Source organism: Sapajus apella, unplaced genomic scaffold (genome assembly GCF_009761245.1).
Source record: "Sapajus apella isolate SASKATOON/1434 unplaced genomic scaffold, GSC_monkey_1.0 scaffold26, whole genome shotgun sequence".
NCBI classification, from domain to species: Eukaryota; Metazoa; Chordata; class Mammalia; order Primates; family Cebidae; genus Sapajus; species Sapajus apella.
The window spans coordinates 2,728,485-2,754,683 of NW_022436966.1; the positions used below are offsets into that span (position 1 = coordinate 2,728,485).

The 26,199-nt window shown below is 46.7% G+C and overlaps 2 protein-coding genes and 1 long non-coding RNA gene across 4 annotated transcripts; all 3 read left to right on the forward strand.

Annotated features, from left to right (window-relative positions):
• The first annotated feature begins 929 nt into the window (after positions 1-929).
• Positions 930-6,400, forward strand: CD207 (CD207 molecule). The gene is made up of 6 exons (XM_032291812.1): positions 930-1,143; positions 1,240-1,356; positions 2,841-3,215; positions 3,808-3,959; positions 4,995-5,113; positions 5,620-6,400. Exons 1-6 carry the CDS (start codon positions 1,071-1,073, stop codon positions 5,768-5,770), a joined length of 987 nt encoding a protein of 328 aa, XP_032147703.1. The 5' UTR covers positions 930-1,070; the 3' UTR covers positions 5,771-6,400.
• A 2,230-nt stretch (positions 6,401-8,630) lies between these two features.
• Positions 8,631-11,599, forward strand: LOC116560394. The gene is made up of 3 exons (XR_004272950.1): positions 8,631-9,154; positions 9,412-9,568; positions 11,013-11,599. It is a non-coding gene; the product is annotated as an uncharacterized LOC116560394 (long non-coding RNA).
• A 1,531-nt stretch (positions 11,600-13,130) lies between these two features.
• On the forward strand, positions 13,131-25,329 carry CLEC4F (C-type lectin domain family 4 member F). 2 transcript variants are annotated; one of them, XM_032291814.1, is made up of 7 exons: positions 13,131-13,338; positions 13,875-13,991; positions 14,374-14,463; positions 16,397-17,515; positions 20,764-20,915; positions 24,152-24,270; positions 24,613-24,861. In XM_032291814.1, the coding sequence occupies exons 1-7, from the start codon at positions 13,278-13,280 to the stop codon at positions 24,722-24,724; spliced, it is 1,770 nt and encodes a 589-aa protein (XP_032147705.1). In that variant the 5' UTR covers positions 13,131-13,277; the 3' UTR covers positions 24,725-24,861. The 2 variants fall into 2 exon arrangements, with proteins under 2 accessions (XP_032147705.1, XP_032147704.1); XM_032291813.1 differs by lacking the exon at positions 24,613-24,861 and adding an exon at positions 24,885-25,329 and having other exon boundaries at positions 13,132-13,338.
• The last annotated feature ends 870 nt before the right edge of the window (positions 25,330-26,199 follow it).

Here is a 26,199-nt window from a genome sequence, read left to right on the forward strand (position 1 = left end):
TGCAGGAAGCAGGGAGGAGAATCCAAGTCTTAGGTTTACATTTTGAATCTTCAAGTTACATATTACAAAGGGGTATTGTATCAGCCAAGACGCATTAACAATAGGAAGCAGAATATTCTATTGCAATATTCGCCTAGCGGGTCTCCCCGCTAAGAGGCTTCCCACCCCCAGTCTGTGCTTCTCACCACGATCAGAGTATTGTTTCCACAATGTCCCTGTCCTTGTCTCTCTCCTGCCTGAAGTTCTTCATTGGCTCCATGTCATCCATAAGACAGATGTCAAGCTCCTTGACACGATCAGAAGGATCTTCATGATCAGACCTCAGGTGCCTCTTTCACCCCATGTGCGTCCCCTTCCTGTTGGGTTGTATATTTTACATTCCAGCAATATTGCAACTATTTACAGTTTGCCAAGGCCTCCATGCTATCTTATGCTCCATTCTTTGGAATATGCTTATCTTTCTACTGGAGTTATTTTTTTTTAACTTCTTCTTATCCTTCTACTGGAGTTTTATTCATATCCTTCTACTAAAGTTTATTCTTCTACTGGAGTTTATTTATTTATTTTCCCATTACTCCATTTCCTATGCTTCTTTGAACTGGGCATGTTTGTCTCTTGTGCTCACCACCTTGCAATTTATTTGCTCATGTCTGTCTTTCCTACCAGACTGTGAGCTGCTTGGTGCAAGGGCTGTGAGTTCTTCCCCACCGTGGCCCTCTGCCTGGGACAGCATCAGTACCTAGAAGGCACTCAGTCTGTATTTGCGGGATGAGTGGGTGGGTGGATGGATGAGGAGAGTCTTACAAGAGAAATGGGAGAGCTTTGGGACAAGACGGTTAATGTATCTATGTAACAGACCCCCAGAGAAGACAACAAGTGAGCTCTTCCTGAAAGCTCAGACTTCTGAAGAGGGAATTAAGCCAGACGAGGTACCTAGTCAGGAATAGGGAAGTTGGGATAACATGGTGACCTGCCGTGGGACTCACTTCCTGTTTCCTCTAGATAAGAGTCCTTGGAGAGACAGGCAGCCAGAAGCACCTGTGCTGCCAGGGTAAGGGTGAGCACTCAGGATGACTGCAGAGAGGGAGGTCCCTGACGCACACTTCACTGTGGACAAACAGAACATCTCCCTCTGGCCCCGAGGCAAGCAACAGTCATCGCTCAGAACCTGCTCCAAGTTCCATGTGCAAGCCTGCCCTTTGCTGCTCCTTCAACATTTTCTTCTTCTTCTTCCAACAGAGCCTCCTCCCAAGTCTGGTCCATCTCTGGTCCCGGGGAAAACATCCACAGTCTGTGCTGCATTAATCTGCCTGACGCTGATCCTGGTCGCCTCCGTCTTGCTGCAGGCCGTCCTTTGTAAGTCCTCATGTTTCATCATCTGGGCCTAGCCCCTCTCTGTGGGCCACCCAGCTCCCTCCAGATCCAGACCACTTCCCTGCTTTCCAGGTTTCTCCTGCCTTTGGCTTTTTCATTGGTCTCCTTTCTCCTCTTTCCACATGCAGTAATGGGTGTGCCATCCCCAGAAAGGTCAGCGGCTGCTCCTTCCCTCCCTCCCTCCCTCCAATTATGGGAGATTATTGGGATCAGGATTTGCACATTGGTGCTCAAGGATACATTCTTTTGTTCTCAGGAAGCATTCATTCAGTTTTTCATCCTGTGCTATTTTCTCCACGCCCCCACCAAATCTCCCACCCATCTGAGTTCTGCTCCTTGGATTTGGAGCCTTGTGGACAGCCCCTGACAGTGCAGTGTCTCCTGACCCTGTGAAGGACTGAACCGCCCGTGTCATGGGACACAACCGACTGGATGGAGAGCCTGGCCAACAAGCCAGCAGATCTCCATGACTCAGTCCCCTCATCACGAATCCGTTCATGCTCTCTTCATTCTCCTATCCCTGCGAAGATCACGTCTAGGGAGCTCTCCTACTCATTTGGTGTTGCGTGGTTTATCTTTCTTCCTCTTCTGGCTCTGCCAGGCTTCATGGCCTTTGCTGCTGGCAGAGCCTTCTTCCTCCTGCCAGGGCACCAGGAAGCAGAGCAAGGGAACCCGAGAAGCTGTTGTGGTTTGTTTTCTCCCTCTGTGGCCTCGGGGCATCTTTGGTCTGACACTTGTAGGCTCTAGGCAGAGTCCCCCTGGCCCCATTCTAGACCCCTGGCCTCTACCATGGCATTTTCCACAGGACTCACCTTTGAGCCTCTTGGTTTGTCTTTGATCCTCTCTCTGGTACCCAGGCTTGGGACTTGAGCAGAATGTGAAAGTGGATGGGACAAGGGAAGAGGAGAAACAGTTTTGTAATCTTCATTTCCATGTTCTCTGGAGAAGCAGCCATTTCCAGATTAGTGGCTGGCTCTTCCTGTGGTCACAGAGGGACCCATGGACAGATGTAGGGGAGTGGTGCTGTCCTAGCAGACGACCACTGCAGGGGTTTCTGAAAGCAGAGGGATGGCAACCAAAGGGAGGGGTCCAGGGGAAATCAAGTTCTGGGAAGAGTGACGGGGTTCATGGAGGGCACCCTTTATCAAATGCTCTCTGAACACTCAGAGAAAATTCAGGACTGGCTTCTAACCCCTGCTTCTGCTTGCCTGTGAAATCTTCTCATGGAAAGCCTGTGTTTTATCAATCTTCCCATTGTCTGTATCCACCTGTGTTCCTGGAACATGGTAGGTGCCCATTGCATGTTTGTTTTATGTTAATGAATGATTGGAGTGTTGGGACTGCCTTGGTTCCTTGAGAAGCTTCAGCCTGTTCCTTCCCTTCCCTTCCTTTGACCAACCTGACAACACCCTCACTCCTGTCCCTGGGGCTCCCCTCAACTGACCTCCTGACTTTCTCAATCCCAGATCCCCGATTTATGGGCACCATGTCAGATGTAAAGACCAATATCCAGTTGCTGAAAGGTCGTGTGGACAACATCAGCACCCTGGATTCTGAAATTAAAAAGAATAGCGACGGCATGGAGGCAGCTGGCGCTCAGATCCAGATGGTGAATGTGAGCCTGGGTTATGTGCATTCTCAGTTCCTGAAGTTAAAAGCCAGTGTGGAGAAGGCCAACGCCCAGATCCAGATCTTAACGAGAAGTTGGGAGGATGTCGGTACATTAAACGCCCAAATCCCAGAGTTAAAAAGAGACCTAGAGAAAGCCAGTGCTTTAAATACAAAGATCTGGGAACTCCAGGGCAGTTTGGAGAATATGAGCAAGTTGCTCAAACGACAAAGTAAGTCACTCAGAAAATTACATTGAAACTGACTGGCGGCCCATGGGACCCTTACCTGTCCCAGACCTGAGACTATGGGGCTGGTGGGGTGGGGAGGAGAGAGGGGCAAGAGAGGGGCAGCCATGGGCTAGAAAGTTTAGGAGAGAAGCCTTGGGGTTGAGGAGGACTTAAGGGCTGTTAGGAAAAGAGACCAGGGTCCAGCTGGAGCTCCCACACCAAAGTGCAGAATGTAAAAACATTAGGAGATGTCCACCCTGGCCCAAACCTGGTCATTTCCCATCAAGTTCCTTTCTAGAGTCCAGGAATGCAGCCACTTGTCATGGCCAATGGAGAGTTGCTTCCCCTTCATGGGAAAGACATCCTTTGTCCATCCTCTCGCATTCTAACCTCTCCAGTCCCACACACTCTATTAGTCTCCGTCTGACTTTCAGGATTTGAAAGAGTGTCCCCAGTCCCCTACACAAGGACCCAAGGACACCAGAGCACAGCTCCATTTGCTGCTATCTCTGAGACATCATTCAATCACCCCCACCAAGCCAGCACCCCAAGAAAACAAAAACACCAGCGTTCACTTTTAGCTCTTGTTCTCTAGATGACATTCTACAGGTGGTTTCTCAAGGCTGGAATTTCTTCGGGGGGAACTTCTATTACTTTTCTCGCATCTCAAAGACCTGGTATAGCGCCCAGCAATTCTGTATGTCCAGGAATTCACACCTGACCTCGGTGACCTCAGAGAGTGAGCAGGTGAGTGCTGTGCCTATGGGATCTGGGAAGGGGGCATATAAGCATCGGGCCGGGGAGGATGGACAAGATTATGCTGGGCTAATAAAAATCCCCAAATATTGATGACCTAATGAAGAAGCATTATTTCTCATATACCATGTCCAATAAGGACTGGCAAGGGGGTTCTGCTCACTGTGGCTACTCAAGGACCCAGGCCGATGGAGACTTCATCTTAACATGTTTCCACAATTGCTGGGGCAGGAAAAGGGAACTTGATGTATTGTGCAACACTTCTGCCCAAATTTAACATACCTCATTTTTACTTATTCTCACTGGCCAAAAGTAAGTTATGCAGTACTCCTGGATTCAAAGAAGGCAGAGGTGCTACTTTCCACGTGCCCAGAAAAAAAGAGATATTCGTGAACAGCATTAATGAATCTGCATGACTCAAGAAGTCTCCTGCCTGGTGAGGCAGAAATTGCATGGGCCCTTTTCATCTGTGCAGTGGGATAGCAGAGCAGGTCAGAGCCTGGGCTCTGGAGTAGTTCTAGAGCCCTAACCTTGCCATCTAACCAGTCCTAGCAGCTTGGGTGGAATACGCAACTTCACTGGGCAAACTTCACTGGCCCTCATTTGATGAAACATGCATGGTGCTGGCACCTGCCTCAGGGAGGAAAGGAGTGAATGCATACGGAGGACTCAGCACAGTGCCTTATGTGGACTCAGAGCTTGCTAAATTCAGGTGTTATCATCTGAACCATTCTCTTGGGGTCCATGCTCTGGAGTTCAACTGAGGCCTTCTTGTGCTTCAGCACCTGCTTCCTCAGTGGCAGAAAGGCTTGGGTCCTGAGCTTGTTAGCTGCAGGGCAGGGAAATATAATAATCTGGAAGATGAAATCTGAGCCCTGGGCAGGGCAAGAAGAGGCTTGAGAGAGGCCAGTGTGTGCAGCACATCTGTGGGTCAGGGCTGTCACTGAGCACAGGTGACGAAACCCAGAGACAGATGATCAAGCTCCAAGTGTGGCCACACCTCTGCTTATCCTGTCTTTCCTACAGGAGTTTCTGTATAAGACAGCAGGGGGACGCATCTACTGGATTGGCCTGACTAAAGCAGGAATGGAAGGGGAGTGGTACTGGGTGGATGACACGCCATTCAACAAGGTCCAAAGTGAGAGGTAAGGCTCTGGACCCCTCCCTGCCAGCCTGAGTTTCCCCGGCCATGGCCTGGGAAAGAAGGGAGTGGAGGTGATGCTCCCCATGAGACAGGGTTTCTGATTCTTCTCTGTCCTAGGGTGACAGGAGCATTGGAACCAAGATCTAGTGCAACCCTGTCACTAACTGGCTGTGGGACCTGGGCCCTCCACACCCTCTGGGGTTTGGCAGCAAGGCCTTCTGCCTGGCCAGCTTCAGCAGGGATTGTGTCATGAGTCTAGGTCTTCACATTGTGGATTTGTATAGGGACTTGAGAGTGGTGGGTTGGTTTGGCCTGGACTTGGGGCGTGACCGAAAGCTTAGAGTTTGAAGTCTCACCGGTCCCCTTCCTCTTGGGCTCGGGTGCAGACATTTGCTGCCATTCCCTAGGACTAAACCTGGGATTGAGTTAACTCATTTCTTCACTGGAAATAAGTTCTTCTTGGTTTTCCAACTTTGTAAATCCTTCTTTTTTTCCACCACTTGGTAGGTTCTGGATTCCAGGTGAGCCGAACAATTACGGAAACAATGAACACTGTGCCAATTTAAAGGCATCCTCGCTTCAGTCCTGGAATGATGCCCCATGTGACAAAACATTTCTTTTCATCTGTAAGCAACCCTACATCCCGTCAGAACCATGACAGGACAGGCTCCCAAGCTCACTCTTGGAGTTCCAGTGCTTGTCAAACATGAGGAAATGCCTCTTTCTTCCCCAGACTCCAGGATGACTTTGCACCTTAATTTTTCTTGCTTCAAAATCGTCCCACAGTGGCATTCTGGAGTCCGTTGGTCCTGGCTGGAAATTTTCCGACCCCATGGAGGCAGCTGGAATGGAAAGGAGGATTCAGGTTAAAGTGGGAGGGGTGGATGGAGAGGATTTAGAACTTCCAATTGCTCTGCTGCTGTGACATCTTTGAGCCTCACAGAGCCCCAAAGACCTAACTCTGAGTTCCTGCCTCTTACCCGATGTGCCCTTGCCCTGGCTCCCTAGCTGGCTAGTTCCCTACCATCTGGACCAGCTGCACTCCACTCAGTTTTCTACTTAATAGGTTTCATTTCTCTGCCAGCCTGGGAAGCTATTCAAACAAGCCAATCACATCCTCTCACAGGAACCTGGGGTACCTCATGCTTTTGTTACCGCAAGGCTGCCTCCCACAGCCCTATTGGTTCACTCTGCTCCTGAGGGTGACCCCGTGTGGCCCTGCGTGGCTTGTGATATCTTTCCTCACCGGACTCTATTTTGACTACTAAACTGCTGTCAATCTCATCTGCCCAGTGTCAAATGCGTGTTTTTGGCCATCTTGTCCTATTTAGAACAGGGGATCTCTCCCTAGCCAGTGGAGGAACTGGGGGGTGACAAGAACAAGGCTGGCCAGGGATCTCTGGTTGGTTTTGGCCAAGCGATGAGCTGGGAAAATCAGATCATTTCTCTGGGAAAGAATTTGGACCAGGAAATAAAAAGGGGATGAGGCTGTTAACAGAAGGAAGTTGAGCTGGAAGGCCCTGAGTTAGAGAAAGGCTGGAGGGGCCGTCATGGGGCACTGGAAGAAACTAGCAATGAGCAGGAGCTAACAGGCCGAGGAAAGATGTGAATTAGGTCGGGCGCAGTGGCTCATGCCTGCAATCCCAGCACTTTGGGAGGCCAAGGTGGGTGGATCACCTAAGGCCAGGAGTTTGGGACCAGCCTTGCTGACATGATGAAACCCCTGTCTCTACTAAAAATACAAAAATTAGCTGGGCGTGGTGGTGGGTGCCTGTTATTCTAGCTACTTGAGAGGCCGAGGGAGAAGAATCTCTTTAACCTGGGAGGCAAAGGTTGCAGTGAGCCAAGATCGCACCATTGCATTCCAGCCGGCTGATAGAGCGAGATTCCATCTCAAAAAAAGAGAATTGACTACAGAAGATTTAGCTGACAGAGAAAAGAGAACAACTCAGAGGAGTAGTAATGGGGGTCCTGGAGGGAAGGCTGAGGGGCTCTGGCTGCTCACGTTCCCAGTGCTGCCTCAGATCCTCCCAGTCCTGATCCTCCTGGGTTCTGTGCATGGAGATCTTACAAGACCTGTGCCCCTGACCCCACCCATTGCTTTCTCTAGAAACTGAAAGAGCCTGAGTCAGTGAGGATGTGTCTTTATCTGGAGTCTGTGCCCCAGCCTGTATCAGGCAAGTGCAGCATTGACTTAGCTTCCTCCTTTGAGGAAGCTGGACACCTGTTGCTTTGCTTTGTCATGTGCCCTTGGCTCCCTACCCCACTGTATGCGTGTCTTGCTTCTCCAGGGAGGTTGCTACATGGGCACCTGCACTTCTGCTGGCAGTGCAGTCTCGCCCAGGAAGCCCCACCATTGATAGTGCTCTAGTCCTCTCTCAAGCAGGTCTCAAGCATTATTGATACCTGGGCAGCTCCTCGGGTCACGGACCCCACAGTATTTCTTGTGAAATTCTGGGGATTTTTCCATTGTCAGGTGAAAAGTTGGGAGCCAGGGACAGGTGAGAACTTTTTCTCAGTCAACTTGAGTATTTATTTTATCACATTAGTTTTTTTTTTTTTTTCCTTTTTTTCTTTTTTTTGAGAAGGAGTCTTGCTCTGTTGCCCACACTGGAGTGCAGTGGTGCGATCTCAGCTCACTGCAACCTCTGCCTCCTGGGTTCAAGCAATTCTCCTGTCTCAGTTTCCTGAGTAGCTGGGACTACAGGCACCTGCCACCATGCCCTGCTAATTTTTGTATTTTTAGTAGAGACGGGGTTCCTCCATGTTGGCCAGGTAGGTCTTGAACTCCTGACCTCAGGTGATCCACCCACCTTGGCCTCCCAAAGTGCTGGGATTACAGGTGTGAGCCACCACACTGGCCAGTTTTTTTTTTTTTTTTTTTTTTTCTGATTTGGCAGGCTAACAATGCTTGACTTGCCCTCTTTCTATGTTGCAATAAAATACTCTTGAAAAATTTATCCTTTTGTGTTTGAATATAAAAGAAGAAAAAAAATAATTGACTCACCCCTACTGACCAACTAGTCCTAATGCTTGTGAACATGTACTACAATATTTTCTTTTTCTGTTTTTAGGCTTTATTGATCTATCTATCTATCACTTCATTCTCTCTTTCTTTGTCCTTCTTTCTCACTTTCTCTTTCTCTCTCTTCTCTTTTTCTCATATTATATGAGCCGTGCTTTCTTTGTTTTAATTTTCCCAGTGCTTTGGAAGATAAACCATTATTTGGGTGGGGTGTGTATGTGTGTGTAGTTGTCTAGTTGTCTAGCACTTTCCCTTTTCCTTTTTTTGGTGGGGGGATGGAGTTTCACTTTTGTTGCATAGGCTGGAGTGCAATGGCATGATCTTGGCTCACTGTAACCTTCACCTCTCAGGTTCAAGTGATTCTCTTGCCTCAGCCTCCCAAGTAGCTGGGGTTACAGGCACGCACCATCAAGCTTGACTAATTTTGTATTTTTAGTAGACACAGGGTTTCTCCATGTTGGTCAGGCTGGTCTGGAACTCCTGACCACAGGTGATCCGCCTGCCTCGGCCTCCCAAAGTGCTGGGATGACAGGTGTAAACCACCACGCCCACCACACTTTCCCTTTCTCTTACAAAGCACCCTGGCTTCTGGGATTATGGGCATTATTCTTGGCATTGTTGCCCTGGTTGGGGCTGGGCCCTGGGTGTGGGGGGCTGCCTTGGCTACCTTGGCAACCCCACCTGGCCAGGGCTCCAGGTAGCCTCCATCAGGGCAGTGCGTTGCCCCCATCAGAGGTTTCAGGCCCTCCTTTCTTTCTATCTCTCTGTTCCCACCCCAGATCTCCAGGAGCCTCCCTTCCTATCTCTCCCAAGGCAACTTCCTTTTTTTTAGGTCTCAGAATGAACCTCTGTTTTTTGGGAGAAAAAACACAGGTTACCCAACTTATGATAAACTCAGTGTGTTTTCAAATAGGAAATTTTAATTGTTCTCTGGGAGCCTAAACAAAAGGATTTCCTAAGGCTTCCTGAGGAAGAGTCACATCAGCTGAGCCTGGAAAGATGAGCAGAGTTTAGGCGGTGAGTGGATTGGGGCACAGACGAGGAAAGAGAGAGGAAACAGGAAATGCAGAGGAAGAGTATGGCAGCCTGAGGCACCGAGAGAAGTCCAGTCTAGCTGGAGTGTGGTGTGAGGTGAAGCAGCGGGCAGGCAGCTCTCGGGGGGCCTTCAAAGCCACGGGAGGAGTTTTGGATTTTGTTTGAAGGACAAGGAGAAATCACTGAAGTGTTTTAGGCAGATGAGTGACACAATCCCAATTGTTCTGTTTTTTACTTAGTGTTGAAGAAGCATGACAAATGATTTATTACATTTGAAAGCTTTAAATGCTTCCAGGAATAACAAGATCTACAGACATGCAACAGAGTGACGCCACTGGAAAACATTTGTCACACTTTTGTGGTTCTTCCTTCGCACTGAGCAGCTTCTTGTTTTAGGTATCTTCCTGTATTTTGAACTCACCTTCTCAAGTTAGAAGCAGAACTGGCATCTATAGCTTTCCTTGCAGAAAAGTGCAGGTGTGAGGCTAGGTGCTTTGGGAGGCCCTTCAGGAGGCCAGGACAGGAGGATCGCTAAAGGCCAGGAGTTGAAGACCAGCTTGGTCAACCCAGTAGGACCCCGTCTCCACAAAAAATACAAGAAAATTAGCTGGGTGTGGTAGTGCAGACTTGTAGTCCTAGCTACTCAGGAGGCTGAGGTGGGAGGATTGCTAGGGCTCAAGAGGCTGGGGCTGCAGTGAGCCATGATCACAACACTGCACTCTAGCCTGGGCGATAGAGCAAGACTCTGTTTTTTTTTTTTTTTTTTTTTTTTTTAAAGTGCAGTCATGTGACCCAGGGACCACCAGTCGGATTCAACCATGTGAGACCTTTGATTTGTCCTGGTAGTTGTTCAGAGCTCAGATTACATTTAGTGCTGCCATTCCCAGAAGCAGATCAGTGTTCTTGGAGCATTCCTCTTGCTAGCATAGACTCTAAAGCTTGAGTCTTGTCTTCTAAGAGTCTATAATTATTACCTTATGTCTTTTTAAAATTTTGATTTTTCTGAGACTCCAACCTGCCCCTGTCACCCAGGTTGGAGTGCAGTGGCACAATCATAGCTCACTGCAGCCTTGAGCTCCTGGGTTCAAGCAGTCCTCCCACCTCAGCCTCCTGAGTACCTGGAACCTCAGGTGCATGCCACCATGGACAGCTATTTTTTTTTAATTTTTATTTTTAGTAGAGATGAGGTCTTACTATGTTGCCCAGGCTGGTCTTGACCTCCTGAGCTCAGGTGATCCTCCTGCCTCAGCTTCCAAAGTGCTGGGATTACAGGTGTGAGTTGCCATACCCAGCCATCTCTAATATCTTTTAAAAAATACCTTTTTAGGCTGGGCTCAGTGGCTCATGCCTGTAGTCTCAGCACTTTGGGAGGCTGAGGCAGGAGAATCACTTGATCCCAGGAGTTTGAGGCCAGCCCGGGCAACATAGGGAGACCCTGTCTCTACCAAAAAAATGCAAAACTTAGCCGTGTGTGGTGGTGTGTGCCTGTAGTCCCAGCAACTCAAGAGGCTGAGGTGTAAGAACTGCTTAAACCCGGGAGGTCAAGGCTGCAGTGAGCTGTGATCATGTCACTGTATTCCAGCCTGAGCAATAGAGTGAGACCTTATCTCAAAAAAATTAAAAAAAAAACTTTATGCTATAGAATAGTTTTAGCTTTACAGAAAAATTGTGATGATAATACAGAGAGTTTCTATATACACACCCTTCCTCATTTTTCCTATTGTTAGCTTCTTATATTAGTATGGTACATTTGTCACAATTAATGAACCAATATTTAACTGAAGTCCGTACTTTATTCAGATTTCCTTGGTTTTCCCCTAACATCCTTTTTCTTTCCTAGGATCCCATCCAGAATCCCACATTATATTAGGTCTTCATGTCTCCTTGGGATCCTCTTGACTGTGACATTTTCTCAGACTTTCCTTGTTTTTGATGACCTTGACAGTTTTGAGGAGCACTTGTCAGGTACTTTGTAGATTGCCCCTTAAGTGGAATTTGCCTGATGTTTTTCTCATGATTAGACTGGGGTACTGAATTTCAGGAGGAAGATCTTGGAGATAAAGGGCCATTCTCATCATATCCTATCAAGGGTACATACTATCAATATAATTCTTTACTGTTGGTGTTGACCTTGATCTCCAGGCTGGGGTAGTGTTTGCCAAGTTCATGGACTCCTGAGTTACTCTTTTCTCCCTTTTCCCTTACTGAACTTTTGGAAGGAAGTCACTATATGCAGCTCACACTTAGAGAGTAGGAAGTTACATTCTATCTTTCTCAGAATGGAATATTTACAGAAAATATTTGGACATTTTCTGCACTAGAGATTTATCTATTTGTTTACTTATTCAGGCATTCATTTATATGAGTATGGATTCACAGATATTTCTCTTACACTTTGGATTATAATCCAAAGCTACTTTATTTGTTTTTTTTTTTTTTTTTTTTTTTTTTTTTTTTTTTTGCTCAAATTACTCTGGCTTTGGCCATTGGGAGCTCCTTCATAAGTCCCTGTGTCATTTTGACATACCTCCATCACTTTTTTTTTTGGTAACAAAACATCTCCTTACTTTCTGGTACTACAAGATGCTCTAGGCTCATCTTGTATATTTCCCGGCCCAGTTCTAGAGTCAGCCATTTCTCCAAGGAGCCCCGATTTCCTTTTTTTGGGCAATGGTGTTAGAAACCAAAACCTGGGTTCTGCATGTGGCTGTTGCTATTAGAATGTCATTGCCTCTTCCAGCTAAGTAATATTTGTGTGTACACCTTTTTTAAAAAAAGATTATTATGCCTGCAACATGGTGACAGGGTAAGAGGAGAGGCAGGGAGAGCAGTTAGGAGGTGGTTGTTGTTAGGAGGTGATGAATTGTTGTTGTTGTATTTTGTGGGATGTAAAATCAGGACACTTTGTACTGCTGAATATAGGCGCTCACATCATGCCAAGAAACTGTCCCTACTAAAAAATAAAAGAAGCCGCCTGTCTCCCTTTCCTGGCTCTGGCTCCCTCTGGTTTGCCTTTAGTTCCAGGTAGACTCTTCCTTTCTTTTCTTTTCTCTCTTTCTTTCCTTGTTTCTTTCTTTCCTTCCTTCCTTCCTTTCTTTCTTTCTCCCTTCCTTCCTTTCTTTCTTTCTCTCTCTTTCTCTCTTTCTTTCTTTTTCTTTTTCTTTCTTCTTTCTCTCTCTCTTTCTTCTTTCCTTTCTTTCTTTCTCTCTCTCTCTTTCTTTCTCTCTGTCTCTCTTTCTTTTGACCAGGTCTTGCTCTCTGTCACCAAGGCTGGAGTGCACTGGCACAATCTCAGCTCACTGCAACCTCTGCCTCCTGGATTCAAACAATTCTCCTGCCTCAGCCTCCCAAGTAGCCGAGATTACAGGTGCCCACCACCACATCTGACGAATTTTTGTGTTTTTAGTAGAGATGGGATTTCACCATCTTTACCAGGCTGGTCTTGAACTCCTAACCTCAGGTGATCCACCCGCCTCACCTTCCAAAGTGCTGGGATTCCAGGCATGAGCCACCGCTCCTGGCCCAGTGTAGTATTTCTATATAATCTCCGCACATCCTTCTGTATACTGTAATTCAGTTGTGAGGCCCTGAGTGGCTGGTCATCCTGCCTTCTCCTTTGACCTGCAAATACCTGCTGCACCATCCTGGATCCTCCTTTTCCTGACTCTTTATACTTAAGAGGTTCTGGAGCTAGAATTAAAGGTCAGCCGTAGTCATAAGGGTGTTTTCTACTCAAAGCTGAGACCCCTTTCTAGGTGGCCAGTCCCAGCCCTAGCCCCAGAGAAAAAGACAGGTGTTTGGGGTTACGCTGGATTTGCCAGAGACTGAAATGATAGGACTGAGAGCTGAAGGGAGGATGCTAATAGGAAGAGGAAGAACATAGGGCAGATGGGTGTCTGGGAGCCTCTAGGGGAGGGGCCCACTGGGGCGGGTTTCTGCAAAGTCAGTCGGGGAGGGAGGAAGAGCTCGGAGGGTGGTCAGGACCTCTGTCAGGAGTATATTAAGTGTGGGTGTCTCAGCTTTGCTTCTACTGCCATTGGGCCACAGGACAGCCCTTCCAGGAGCCGGTGGCTGGGAGCAGTGCTGGAGGATCAAGGAAGCAGAGATGGACGGTGAGGCAGTCCACTTCTGCACAGATAACCAGTGTATCTCCCTGCAACCACAAGGTGAGAAAACTGCAGCCCCAGCTCATGCCCAGTGAGGGATTAGCCTGCCTGTCCTTTGACCCTCTGCCATAAGGCAGCTTATTTCTGTCTTATTGACCTCCCTAGAATCTTGTCCCTAGGGATGCTGACCTGGCAAGAGAAAGGGGATGGACTTTGAATTCAGGTGATCCTGGCTTGGAATCCAGCTCTGCACACTGAGCTGGTCCTATGAGGCCTCCCTCCCTCCCTTCCTTTCTTCTTTCATTCAAACGAACTTTCACTGCCCCATGCTCTGGGTCAGGTTCTGTGCCCTGTGCACCACCAAAGCCTTGGGATTTGGAGAGCTGTGGTCTTGATCTCAGAGCTCCCCGCCTCTGTGTTGCTTCCATACCCACACCTAGCTGTGGTGAACAGCCCAAAGGGCTTCGTCTTCCTTCTCCATAACCACTTGTATGATAAGCATACAACCTAGGAAACTGAATCAGAGAGGATGAGGATGACTGTGTCTCAGCCTGCCCAGAGCCCTCTCACCTTGGACATTGGCTTCTCCTCTGTAGGGGTGGACTCTGTGGCAATGACTCCTGCAGCCCCCAAGATGTCGAGGCTCGTTCAGGCTACCCCAGTGTTCATGGCTGTGACCTTGGTCTTCTCTCTTGTGACTCTCTTTTTAATGGGTAAGCCCCCAGGTGACCCAAATCTCACTGACTCTCTCTGCTTTTAGCATAAAGTCCCTAAGGGCCCCAGATGCACACTCTCTGGGCCTCTCTGCTCCCAGAAGGATCATTCCACCTCCAGCTTCAGGCCCAAGCCACAGCTTTCCTGGGACCAGATAGAGTCCAGCGTTCAAGTGGAGCCTCCTAAGAGCTGAAGTTCTGTTACTGGATGGCTAGTAAAAGAAAAAAAAAAAAAAAAAAGAACGGAGGTTCATGAGGGAAACCCTGGGAGGGGTCTTGCTGCTATCTCCCCTGTTCTAGAACCCTTCCTGGGTGTGGGAGAGCGTGTTCTCCCAGGCCCAGGGCTGGGGATTTGCTGACCTGGGAAAATGGGATGTCTCAGTTCAACAGCACACAAGACCTGTGACAAAGCCTGTGCAAGCCATGCTTCTGGGAGGCAACATTACTGACCATTTACCTTTTGAACTCAACAGTGAGTAGCTATGGTGGGGGTGGGGTGCAGGAGGGAGCTGGGACCTTCAGATGCTCAGACCCTAGGATGCTCCGCCAGTATCCCCAGACCACTGAATGGGTTCCACCATCCTCATAGAAAGAGATAATTAAAAAAAAAGTGTTATTGAGGTCTAATGGTGTACACTGTTTAAAGCACACAATCTGATAAGTTTTTACATATGTATGTGCCTGTGAAACCATCACCACCATCACCTTCACATAGCCAACCTCCTCACCCCAAAGTTTCCCTATGGCTCTTTGTAATTCCGTCCTCTCCATTTCTCCCCTCATTCCTGGGCAGCCACAGATCTACTTGCTGTAACTATAGATTAGTTTGCTTTTTCTAGAGTTTTATACAAAAGGGGTCATAGAGTAGGTACTCTTTGTTCTTTACTCATCATGTGATTTGCAAATATTTTCTCTCAGTCTGTGACTTGTCATTTTATTCTCTTAAGATTTTAATTTTGATAAAGTCTAATTTATCATTTTATTTCTGTTATTCGTGGTCTTGTATGTGAGAAATCTGCCTAATCCAAGGCTCCAAAGATGTTCTTTTTTGTTTCTGGAAATTTTACAGTTTTTAGTTTTGCATTTAGTTCTCTGCCTCATTTGAGTTAATTATTGTATAACGGTGTCAAATATGGACTGCAGTTATTTTTGGCGTATAGATATACCATTGGTCCGACACCATTTGTTGAAAGGGTTATCTTTCTCCATGAATTGCCTTTGCACCTTTGTTGAAAATCAATTGTCCATATATATAGGGGTCTACTTTTGGATTCTCTATTCTGTCACATTGATTTGCCTACCTTTATAAAGCAGAATCTTTGACTGAACTTCTTGTACTTGGAAAGGTCGCCTGTCTTACCTTAGCACAGTGACTGAGGCCTCACACATCTACACAGGCAGCACATGAGAAATAGTGAATGGATGCTCCAGAAAGGGTCCCTGCCAACTTGGGTTTTTCTCCCTCTTCCTGGTGGGAGACTGGAATCAGAAGGGGACCGTGGATGTTTGAGATTGGGTTTGTGAGGTGAACGAAGGATGCTATCAGGACCAGAGGTAGATGCAGGTGGGTTGCTAGGAAAGACCTCACAGATTAAAGGGGTTGCAGAGTCTCTTTCAATGTCCCCAACACAAGGCCTTTGACTCAGGTTTCCTGTGTCCTCAAACTGTTCTGTGGGGACCCTTGCTCTATGTAACCCAGGGGGTACTGGCTCTTTAAAAGGCTATTTCAGCTGAGGTCCAGCGTTAGTTACTTGGAGGGCATGGCATGCCTCTGTCATAGCTGTGGATTGAACAGGGTACTTCCTCCTGACACACCTCTTTTGTTTTATTTCTGTTTTGTTTCTTTGTGTTTTCTTCTCCATGGAATTTGTCATCATAAAACTTATATTTGTGGTGGTTTTTAGGAAGTAGCAATGGTGAATCAAGAAGCCCTATGCTTGGTGTGTAAGTACACTGTAGGGCTAACCACAGGCTCTATTCATACTTATTTTCTTTCTCATAACAACCCATCTATGGTGAGATTTCAGTGGAATTAAACTTCAACAGCTCTAAATGATATAATCAGTTACTTTCAAGTTGAGCAATTATAATGGCAAAATAATCCAAGCCTTAAACCAGTATGACTCCTGGTGGCAGCTGGCTTACAGTGGGCAAGTATTTCAATCCTTCTGAACCCTTCATTTGAGTGTAACAGTGAATTCAACCTTTGTTTCTTGGCCCACATTCTCAGGTGGCCTATCCCCAGGGTCTAGGTGGCAGTGTAACCAGCACAGTGCTCGGGGGAGCACTGAGGGCTGTGCAGTCCCCATTTCCCTTGGAAATGTTAAAAACACTCTGGTTGGCCCATACAGTGCTACCCGATGTCATGGGTCTCTTTGGCTGCCTTCTTCACTTCCTCCCTCCAGATCATCACCACTTTGGCAGGGAGACAGAAATGCAAGAGCTTATCCAGACGTTTAAAAGCCACATGGAGAATTCCAGCGCCTGGGTGGTAGAGATCCAGATGTTGAAGTGCAGAGTGGACAATGTCAATTCTCAGCTCCAGGTACTCAGTAATCATCTGGGAAACACCAGTGCTGACATCCAGATGGTAAAAGGAGTTCTAAAGGATGCCACTACGTTGAGTTTGCAGACCCAGATGTTGAGGAGTTCCCTGGAGGGAACCAATGCTGACATCCAGAGGCTCAAGGGAGGCCTGGAAAAGGCAAATGCTTTAACTTCCCAGACCCAGAATTTCTTAAAAAGCAGTTTAGAAAACACCAGCATTGAGCTCCACGTGTTAAGCAGGGGCTTAGAAAATGTGAACTCTGAAATTCAGATGTTGAAGGCCGGTTTGGAAATGGCAAATGCCCAGGCTCGGTTAGCCAATAGCAGTTTAAAGAACGCTAATGCTGAGATCCACGTTTTGAGAGGCCATCTAGATAATGTCAATGACTTGAGGACCCAGAACCAGGTTTTAAGAAGTAGTTTGGAAGGAGCCAATGCTGAGATCCAGGGACTAAAGGAAAATCTGCAGAACACAAATGCTTTAAATTCCCAGACCCAGACCCTTATGAAAGGCAGTTTCGAAAACACCAGTGCTGAGATCCAATTATTAAGAGATCATTTGGAAAGGGCAGGTGATGAAATTCACTTGTTAAAAAGGGGTTTGGAAACAGTCACAGCCGAGGTCCAAAGAGTAAATGGCCGCCTGGACCAGACAGATGCTGAGTTTCTAATATTCAAGGCAGAAATGGAAAATGCCAGTACCTTAAATGCCCAGGTTCAGGTCTTAAATGGTGATATGAAAAATGCCAGAAGAGAGATACAGACCCTGAAACGAGGAATGAAGAATGCTTCAGCCTTAACTTCCCAGACTGAGATGTTAGACAGCAATCTGAAGAAAGCCAGTGCTGAGATCCAGAGATTAAGAGAGGATTTAGAGACCACCAAAGCTCTAACTGTGGAAATCCAGCAGGAGCAGAGTCGCCTGAAGACCCTCCGTGAGGTCATTGCTTCACAGGAACAGCTACAAAGAACCCAAAGTAAGTGGGAGGGAGGAGGCCTGCTGGGGAGGGTACAGGCCTTTGAGAGGGTAGAGCCTCCTGCCCCATCTACCACAATATGCATCTCCCCAGGGAGGAGCCTGGGAGCTGGAGAGAAGACCAAATCTGGGGAAATGGGTCGAAGGAGCCCAGGCGGTGGTGGAGATGGCGTGAGGCGGGAAGTGCTTGCTCTCAAGTTGCTCCTAACCTGACCACAGGGACCAAATGAACACAGAAACCAGTTGTAAATGGTGCACATGTGTGATAAGGACAGCCAGGGCTAGTGGGGCCACATAGCCTTATTTCTGACTTCCTTTTATCCCAAATGGTATGATCGTGAGCGAGTTACTTACCTTCTCTGAGCTACACTTTTCTTATCTGCAAAGGGGACACAGTAATATTTGTGTCACAGTAATCATCAGATGAGCTCACACATGTAAGGCCTTTAACAAAGTCCCCAGCATTCATTCCCTCCCCTGATACTTTATTGAGGCCCTATGATGTGTTGAGGTAAAAAGGTGAATAAGGTGTGATAGGCACCCTTGAGAAACTTACAAGCTAGTAGTACAGACTTGCATGAAAGACACACAGACAGGTGTAAGGCTGATAGGTTAGAAGCAGGTACTGAGAACTGGGGTTGGAAGTGAAATAAAAAGAAGGGAAAAGGAATCTCCTAGGGGGAGGGAAGAGATCTGTGGGGAAAGGATCAAAAGATGCTTTATGAGAAGATGGCTCTTGAACTTCATCTAAAGGATGAATAGGTGTATGCCAAGCAAATAGGGTAAGAGAGCAATAGGTTCACAGGCATGGAGACACAAAACCATGCGGTTCTGGAAACGTCAGGCAGTTCTGTTTGACTGGTCTGTGGACAAAGGGCAGCTGAGAGACAGAAGGGAGTGTTTGGGGCAGCCACTGAATAAATGGGGGCTGACAAAGGAAAGGTTTGGTGGGCAGCCATGAGGCTCCACTTAACTGCTTTGCCCTGTTCCTGGTCTGGGGTCAGAGGCCTCCCTTTTTCACACTTCTCCTAATGCCCCAATGTCCTTACTCCTCCCAGCTTTCACTGCTGCTTCAGGTGAGACCAGTGTTTTTCCAGTTTGGGGGCACACACTAGAATCGCCCAAGGAGCTTTGAAAATGCTGATGCCTGGGGACCCACCTCCAGAGCTCTGATTATTATTATTTTTTTTGGTGAGGGTGTCTGGGATTAGGAATCTTTTTATTTTAACTCTCTAGGCAGATCTGATGGCACCTGGGCTGAGAACTATTAGCTTAATTTTTGTTTCTTAAAGGGCCAAGAAGTAGATATCTTAGGCTTTGGGCTGTACAGTCTCTGTTACAACTAGTCAACTCTGCTCTTGTAGCGATAAAGCAGCCAAAGACAGTAACTAATGAGCATGGCTGTGTCCCAATAAACTTTATAAAAAGACACTGCAGGCAGACAGGAGTTTGCCAATCGTTGGTTTCGATGACTGGTTCTGGGCATCAGAACTACCAGAGGGCTTGCTGAAACAGATTGTTAAAACATAATTTTGGATTTAGCAAGGCTATGGTGGGCCTGAAAATTTGCATTTCTACCACATTGTCGGGTGATGCTGATGTTCTGGGACCACACTTTTCGAACCCCTGATTTACACACCCACCATCTCTTACTGGGACTTTCGCTATTGTGTTGTCCTTGGTGTTTCCAGCCTGATTAGGAGTGCCTTCTTCTGGTTCAGCTTCTACCAGGTTGACATTTTTCCCAGTGCAAATCTGAATATATTACTGTCCTTCTCAAAACCTTGTGGTGCTCCCCATTGCTCATAGGGGAAAAAAAATCCAATCTCTTTCACATGGGATGTACCATTTAGTACAAGTGAACCTGTCCAAATTCATCACCCACCCATCCTTTATGCACCGACAATACCAAGTAGGTTGAATAGATCAGGCCATGCTAGGCTGTTCCAGACCTTCATTCCTTTGTGTTGATCTTTTTCCCTGCCCTGGGTGCTCTCCTTAACACTGAACACCTGGCAAACTCTTCCTCAATCCTTTAAGACTCAGCTCCAGGCCAGGCATGATGGCTCACACCTATAATCCCAGCACTTTGGGAGGCCAAGGCGGTTGAATCACCTGAGGTCAGGAGTTTGAGAGCAGCCTGGCCAACATGGCGATACTCCATCTCTACTAAAAAATACAAAAAATAGCTGGACATTGTGGTGGGCACCTGTAATCCCAGCTACTTGGGAGGCTGAGGCAGGAGAATCACTTGAATCCAGGAGTCAGAGGTTGCAGTGAGCCGAGATTGGTGCTATTGCATCCAACCTGGGCATCCAAAGTGAAACTCCATCTCAAAAAAAAAAAAAAAAGGAAAGAAAAAGAAAAAGACTCAGCTCCATCCAGGGTGTCCTTCCTGAGCCCAACCTCCTGCTCAGATGAAACAGACCATACCTTCTTCCCTGACTCTATTCTACTGTCCATGTGTTTTTTAATCACTGCATCTTCAACACTTTTTTTCCATCTGTCTCATTTACTAGACTCTAAGTTCAGTAAGGGCATCAATTCATGTCTGATTGGTCTAGTATATCAATGGCAGTGGCTAGCTCAAAGAAGTTAAGGAAAGTTGCACAATGAATGTTGAACAAAAAACAATTGGGTAAATAAGTGGGCTTATTTACCCAATTGCAACGTTTCAAACAGCTGTGGCATAGATGATGCCAAAGAGCAGGATGTTGTGGCAGGGAGGGATGAAAGAGCAGACAGAATTGGGTCTTTTGCTCACAGGATGAGCTATTAGAGTTTGAATGGCAGGGTCAGGCAGACCAGGCGATGTCAAGGTTGGTCCCAGGATGGCCATGGGTGTGGCAGTGGAAGTGGATGGAGACGAAGACAAGGAAATGAGTAAGGCTATGGGATGGCTGTAAAATCTCCAGAGAAGATGGCCGGAGTTGAGGTGGAAAGGACAGTCAGGTGATAGCAATGAGTTGGGAGAGAGGGCAGTATAGCTAGGAAGCAGGTGTCTGGAAAGAGAGAGCTGCCTGAGTCTTCCAGGAGTGCCCAAGCCAGGTGTCTTGAGGGCTGCTTCCTGGAGTGCTGGGTAGTGAGATGGCAGTGCAGCCCCCCAGGCCTTGGTCCTGGAGCACTAGGCATCAAGAATTGCATGGGTTTGTGAATCTCAGCGGGCAGACCCTAGGAGGTCAGAAAAGTTCCGTCTGGGACCCCCACCAGGAGCTCCTGGTTCTCTTTTCTCTCCTATCTTTGCTCCAGGTCAACTTCTCCAGATGACCCTGCAAGGCTGGAAGTTCAATGGTGGAAGCTTATATTACTTTTCTTATGTCAAGAAGTCTTGGTCTGAGGCTGAGCAATTCTGTGTGTCCAAGGGAGCCCACCTGGCATCTGTGGCCTCTGAGGAGGAGCAGGTCAGAGCTGTGAGCATGGGGTGGTGTTGGTGGAGTTGGTGTGGAATAAGGGACTTTGGTGTTTTGGCCTTCCCGCTCTCAGTGTGGCAGAGACCTCCATGTCTCCTCTGCCAGGCAGGGAGAAAATATTTATTGAGTTCTGATGAACACATGCACTGGAGGTGGAATCCTGACAACAAACCTCCACGTCTTCCATGAATGAGGGAGACACCTGGAGGTCAAGAGACATCAGCAGGGAGGAAGGCCAAGGGAAGATGGCACCAGGTGATGCCCTTAAGTGCTGGGAACACACTTACCTCCTCGTGCCTTCCTTTTCCTCTCAGATTTCCTTTCCAATCATTTTTTTTTTTTTGAGACAGTATCTCGTTCTGTCACCCAGGCTGGAGTGCAGTGGCCTGATCTTGGCTCACTACAACCTTGACCTCCTTTGCTCAAATGATCCTCCCACCTCAACCATCTGAGTAGCTCAGCCCCCCCAAGTATCTGTGACTACAGGTGTACGACACCATATCTGGCTAATTTTGGGGAATATTTTTTGTAGAGATGGTGTTTCGCCACATTGCCCAGGCTGGTCTCAAACTCATGAGCTCAAGTGATTCATCCACTTTGGCCTCCCAAAGTGCTAGAAGTGAGCCACTGCACCCGGCCCATCTTGATTTTAATGTCAGTTAATCCAGCTGCTGTAGGGGGCCCATGAACAGGAGACCCAGGCTTTTTGGGAAGACCAGAAACACACTATGAGTCTGAAGACTACCAAAAGCAAGACAGTCTCAGATGGCTCATCTGTCGTGGGCCTTGCCAGGATTACTAACAAAGAACCACAATGTTTGTGGTCCAATTTGACTTGCAGAGCTGCCCACCCTTCGTGGCTCTCCCGAGACCACTGTTAGTGGTCTGAGAAAGAACATGCAACTTTGTAAAACACATCTTCTTAATAAGCTATGGGAGACACTGGCACTATGGTCATGGAGGAGGGGACAGCAGTGCTGAGGCAGAACGGGCTGGGAACAAAGGTGCAGGATTTAATGATAGTCTCTCAATATTTAGCAAGCTTGTTTGATGAGAGACAGGTTGATGATAATGACAAGGTACGTAAATGATGTTCCACTGGAAACCTGCCCTGTCGACCCCTTCTCATTTCCCTTAACCTTAACCTCAAACTACTTTAGCTGAGAAGCTTTCACCAGACTGTGAGTTAGTGGTGGCTTATACCTATTTATATTTGTATTAATTGCTTACAGATTATACTTCGGATTAGCAATTACATTACACTACAAGAAAATGTATTTGCATGGGCTCTTGCTTATGTTTGTTTTGCAAAATTGTCCTACTTAGAAAACAGTCCTTAAAATAGTTTGACTCTTCCTGTTAGTAATATTAATCTTTCATTTAACCAGCTAGGCAGCATTAAATAGAATTGAAGACATACTGTGGTACTGATTTTACACCCTCTCCCCACAAAGTTTATGTTTGAATTATAAGCAGTGTGAGATTATTTGCAATAATTCATAGGCTCCAAGAGTGTTGATGAATAGCCACACATTTTTTGACTTTGTTGTAATTCACTGTGATAAGAATGATTCAAATGCAGATTTAACAATCTTATAATCTATTGAATGCCATTTTTGATGGCACTGGTGGTCTTATTGCCAAGCTGATTGTAATAAGGCATTAAGGGTGAAAAAAAAAACTGTACATGTTGTGAAGAAAGTATTTAAATTCAAATTTGAACAGATTTAACAAACATGAGAATTTGTTTTTCATTTATTTTGAAATGCAGATGAAAATGTATTCATCTTAATTGTTTTTTTCAAATTTAAGGAAAAAAATTATACCATATTTTCGGACAAGAACGTACAGGAAAAATGTGGGGAACAGTAGTAAACCGAGAGTCTGTGTATATGTAGTATGTGCCTCTCCAAGCCTGCCAGTCTTTTTGGCTTTGAACAGTACCCACCAGACAGTCATTACTGTTCCCCAACCCACAACTATCTTTTAAGAAGTCTTAAAGCCGGGCATGGTGGCTGACACCTGTAATTCCAGCACTTTGGGAGGCTGAGGCAGGTGGCTCACCTGAGGTCAGGAGTTCAAGAGCAGCCTGGCCGACGTGGTGAAACCCTGTTTCTACTAAAAATACAAAATTAGCTGGACGTGGTGTCACATGCCTGTAATCCCAGCTACCCAGGAGGTTGAGGCAGGAGAATCGCTTGAACCTGGGAGGTGGAGGTTGCAGTGAGCTGAGATCACACCACTGGGCAACAAGAGCAAAACTCCTTTTGAAAAAAAAAAAAAAAGTTTTATGTTCACAGTGAAAGGGATGTTGACTTTGAATTTATGCATTTATGTTAATTGTCACTATAAACCAATGGGAATGGTAATTTTAAAACAAACTTGCTAAATATTAAGAGACTAAACTACTAAGTTAATAAATTATGTATAGCAGTGTAGTGGTTCTCTCTAGATGGTGTCTCACAATGGATTTCTGTGGCTTGACTATTTTTTTTTTTTTTTGAGACGAAGTCTCGCTCTTGTCTCCCAGGTTGTAGTGCAATGGCACAATCTCAGCTCACTGCAACCTCCGCCTCCCAGGTGGCTTGACTATTTTCTTAGTGAATATTCAAACTAAGGTAATGACTGAGATTTGGTGATCTGGCTAAGTATTTTGAAACATATTTTGAATAATATGGCTTAGTGTTCACGGGGAATTAAATATGATTCTCTCTTTTTTTTTTTTTTACTCATTTCACCTTCCCTGTACTGTATATTTGGAACTGATCATTTAAAAAAAAAATCCAAAAAAAAAAAAATCATAACAAAAAAAGAAAAGAAAAATAAATAAATAAATAAATAAGCTATGGGCAGTCCTGTTGTTTGTCCTAGGAAATCCACAGCCTTCATCAAGGGCTGGAACTTTTTTTTTGTTTGAGACAGAGTCTTGTTCTGTCACCCAGGCTGAAGTGCAATGGCATGGTCTTGGCTCACTGCAACTTCCAAAGGGCTGAAACTATTTAGTGACAATCACCATGGGAGAAGCTGGACTTGCCCTGAGGGTACCTGGCTGGTATCAGGTTCCAGACAAACCATGGAAGGTCCAGGGAGGAGCTCAGCTCCTGCAGAGAAGTGGGCTCCATGCCCCTGGGACCAGGGAGGGACCACCTAGACTTCTCTTCCAGGTGGCCTGGAGAACTGGCTCCCCACACACAGGAGCAAACAATGACACTGCCTTTTCTCTGCAGGCGTTTCTGGTAGCGTTCACAGGTAACGCCTACCACTGGATCGGCCTCACTGACAGGGGCACAGAGGGCTTCTGGCGCTGGACAGATGGGACACCATTCAATGCCGCCCGGAACAGAGAGTGAGTCTAGCCACCATCTGGCATTGTCCTGGGCACTGTATTTGGTGGACCCAGCTACACACTATGTGCCCCTTCTGAGTAAATGATAGTGTTGTGTGTACATGTGTGTGTGACATATGTGATGTGTATGTGGTGTATGTGTGGTGTGTGGCATGTGTGTGGCATGTGTAATGCATGTGGTGTGCGAGGTATGCATGTGGTATGTGTGTGAGATGTGTGTTTGAACACACAGGTGTAGTCATAGCTCTTACCTGGACTCCTTCACAGAGAGAAGAACAGGTCCTGAGCTGTCATGCAGCCAATGAGTGCATCTTTCTGTTTTTTTCCCCCTACCCTACTCAGGCTTGGTTCCAAGGGATCCTGCCCTCTTGGAACATATCTTAGTGTGAATTCTGGGGTGGGAGCTTGCAGCTTCATAGACAACTTTCCCTGTCCCTGGATCCTCAGTAACTAAGGGCAACCTGAGCACAGACACCCTCAGGGTACTCCTTCTCCCAGCCCTGTCCTCATCCTAGGGCCACTAGGTGATGAAGGACCCATCTCACGTCAGCTCCCTAAGCCACAGCATGGAGAAGGGATGCTTCATTCATCTAACAAAGCCCTGTTGTCTCCAGGTTTTGGGAAAAGAATCAGCCTGACAACTGGCGGCACAAGGATGGGCAGACTGAAGACTGTGTCCACATTCAGTGGAAGTGGAATGACATGAACTGTAACACTCCCTATCAGTGGGTGTGCAAGAAGCCCATGAGCCAGGGCGTGGCCTGAGGGCAGGCCAGAGCGGAGGGGCTGCTCCTGTCTGCCAGCACTGACCCTCCTCCTCCTCTTTGATGGCTTAGGAACCTCTGAGCGCCACCTGTTCTCTGGGGCCTTCCATTGGTCTTTTGTACTTCCTGCCTTGTTCTTTGATTTAGCCCTTTTGAACATGCTTACCTCGAGTGACCCAGTGAGATCAGTGGCTTCTCAAGGGAACAGCCTTGCCAAGCCCCTGTAGCCTCTCAGCACCCAGCACAGGCCTGTCAGATAGCAGGTCCTCAATAAATACTCGCTGAATCAACAAAAGCTTTGTGATTGCTTGTCCCTGTGGTGGCCACATTACTCTCTTCTCCCTGGATTGGTTTTCCCTTCCTCAGTGTTCCTTCTGTCTCAAAACAAGCACACTTTTATTTAAGGGCTTTATAGCTAGTAACTTTTTGCTGTTTGTTGAAAACAGCAGAGGTTTAACACAAACTACAGGGATTTCATAGGGGTATAAAGTCCTAGGAGTCCTAGCTATCTTAGTTGTGTCCTGGGTTTCCTTTGGGTATAGATGGGGCTGGAGCTGTATTTTTTTCAGCCCTTTAAGCCACTCCAAAGACCTATTTCTCTTTCTAATCTGTGAGCTGGCCTCATCTCCTCTTCAGACTATTAATTCTCAGAGCTGTGTCTCTGGCTTCAGCCTCTTCCTGTGTCCTCCATTCATTCTTCCAGAGATTCAGCTTTCTGCCAGTTCAGCATAGAATGAGAATTTCTAGAGAAGTTCCTTGCCAGGCTTTGTGGATGCCCATCCTATCACACGCAAAGAATCCTCTGCAGATTTCTGAAGCTCTTTCTCTGCATAGCTCCCTCCTCTTTGTACTCTGCTCCCAAATCATGGTGCTCTCAGTCTCCCCATCTTTCTCTCCTCATGACAGTATCACTGCCAGGTCTCTTGGTTGACAGAAGCTGCTTCTTTTGTCATATGGACATTAAAAAAGCCATACCTCTTTCTAAAACTATCAAACCATCCTTTGCTGGCATTAAATTCTCCTGCTTTAGATTCTTTACCTTCCTTTTGCTTTAAGTTTTCATTAATTGATTTTGCTTTTTCTCAAATTATATTCAAGTCTATAGGTATGCCTTTCTTTTCCTTCCTTTCTTTCTTTCTTTTCTTTCTTTCTTTCTTTCTTTCTT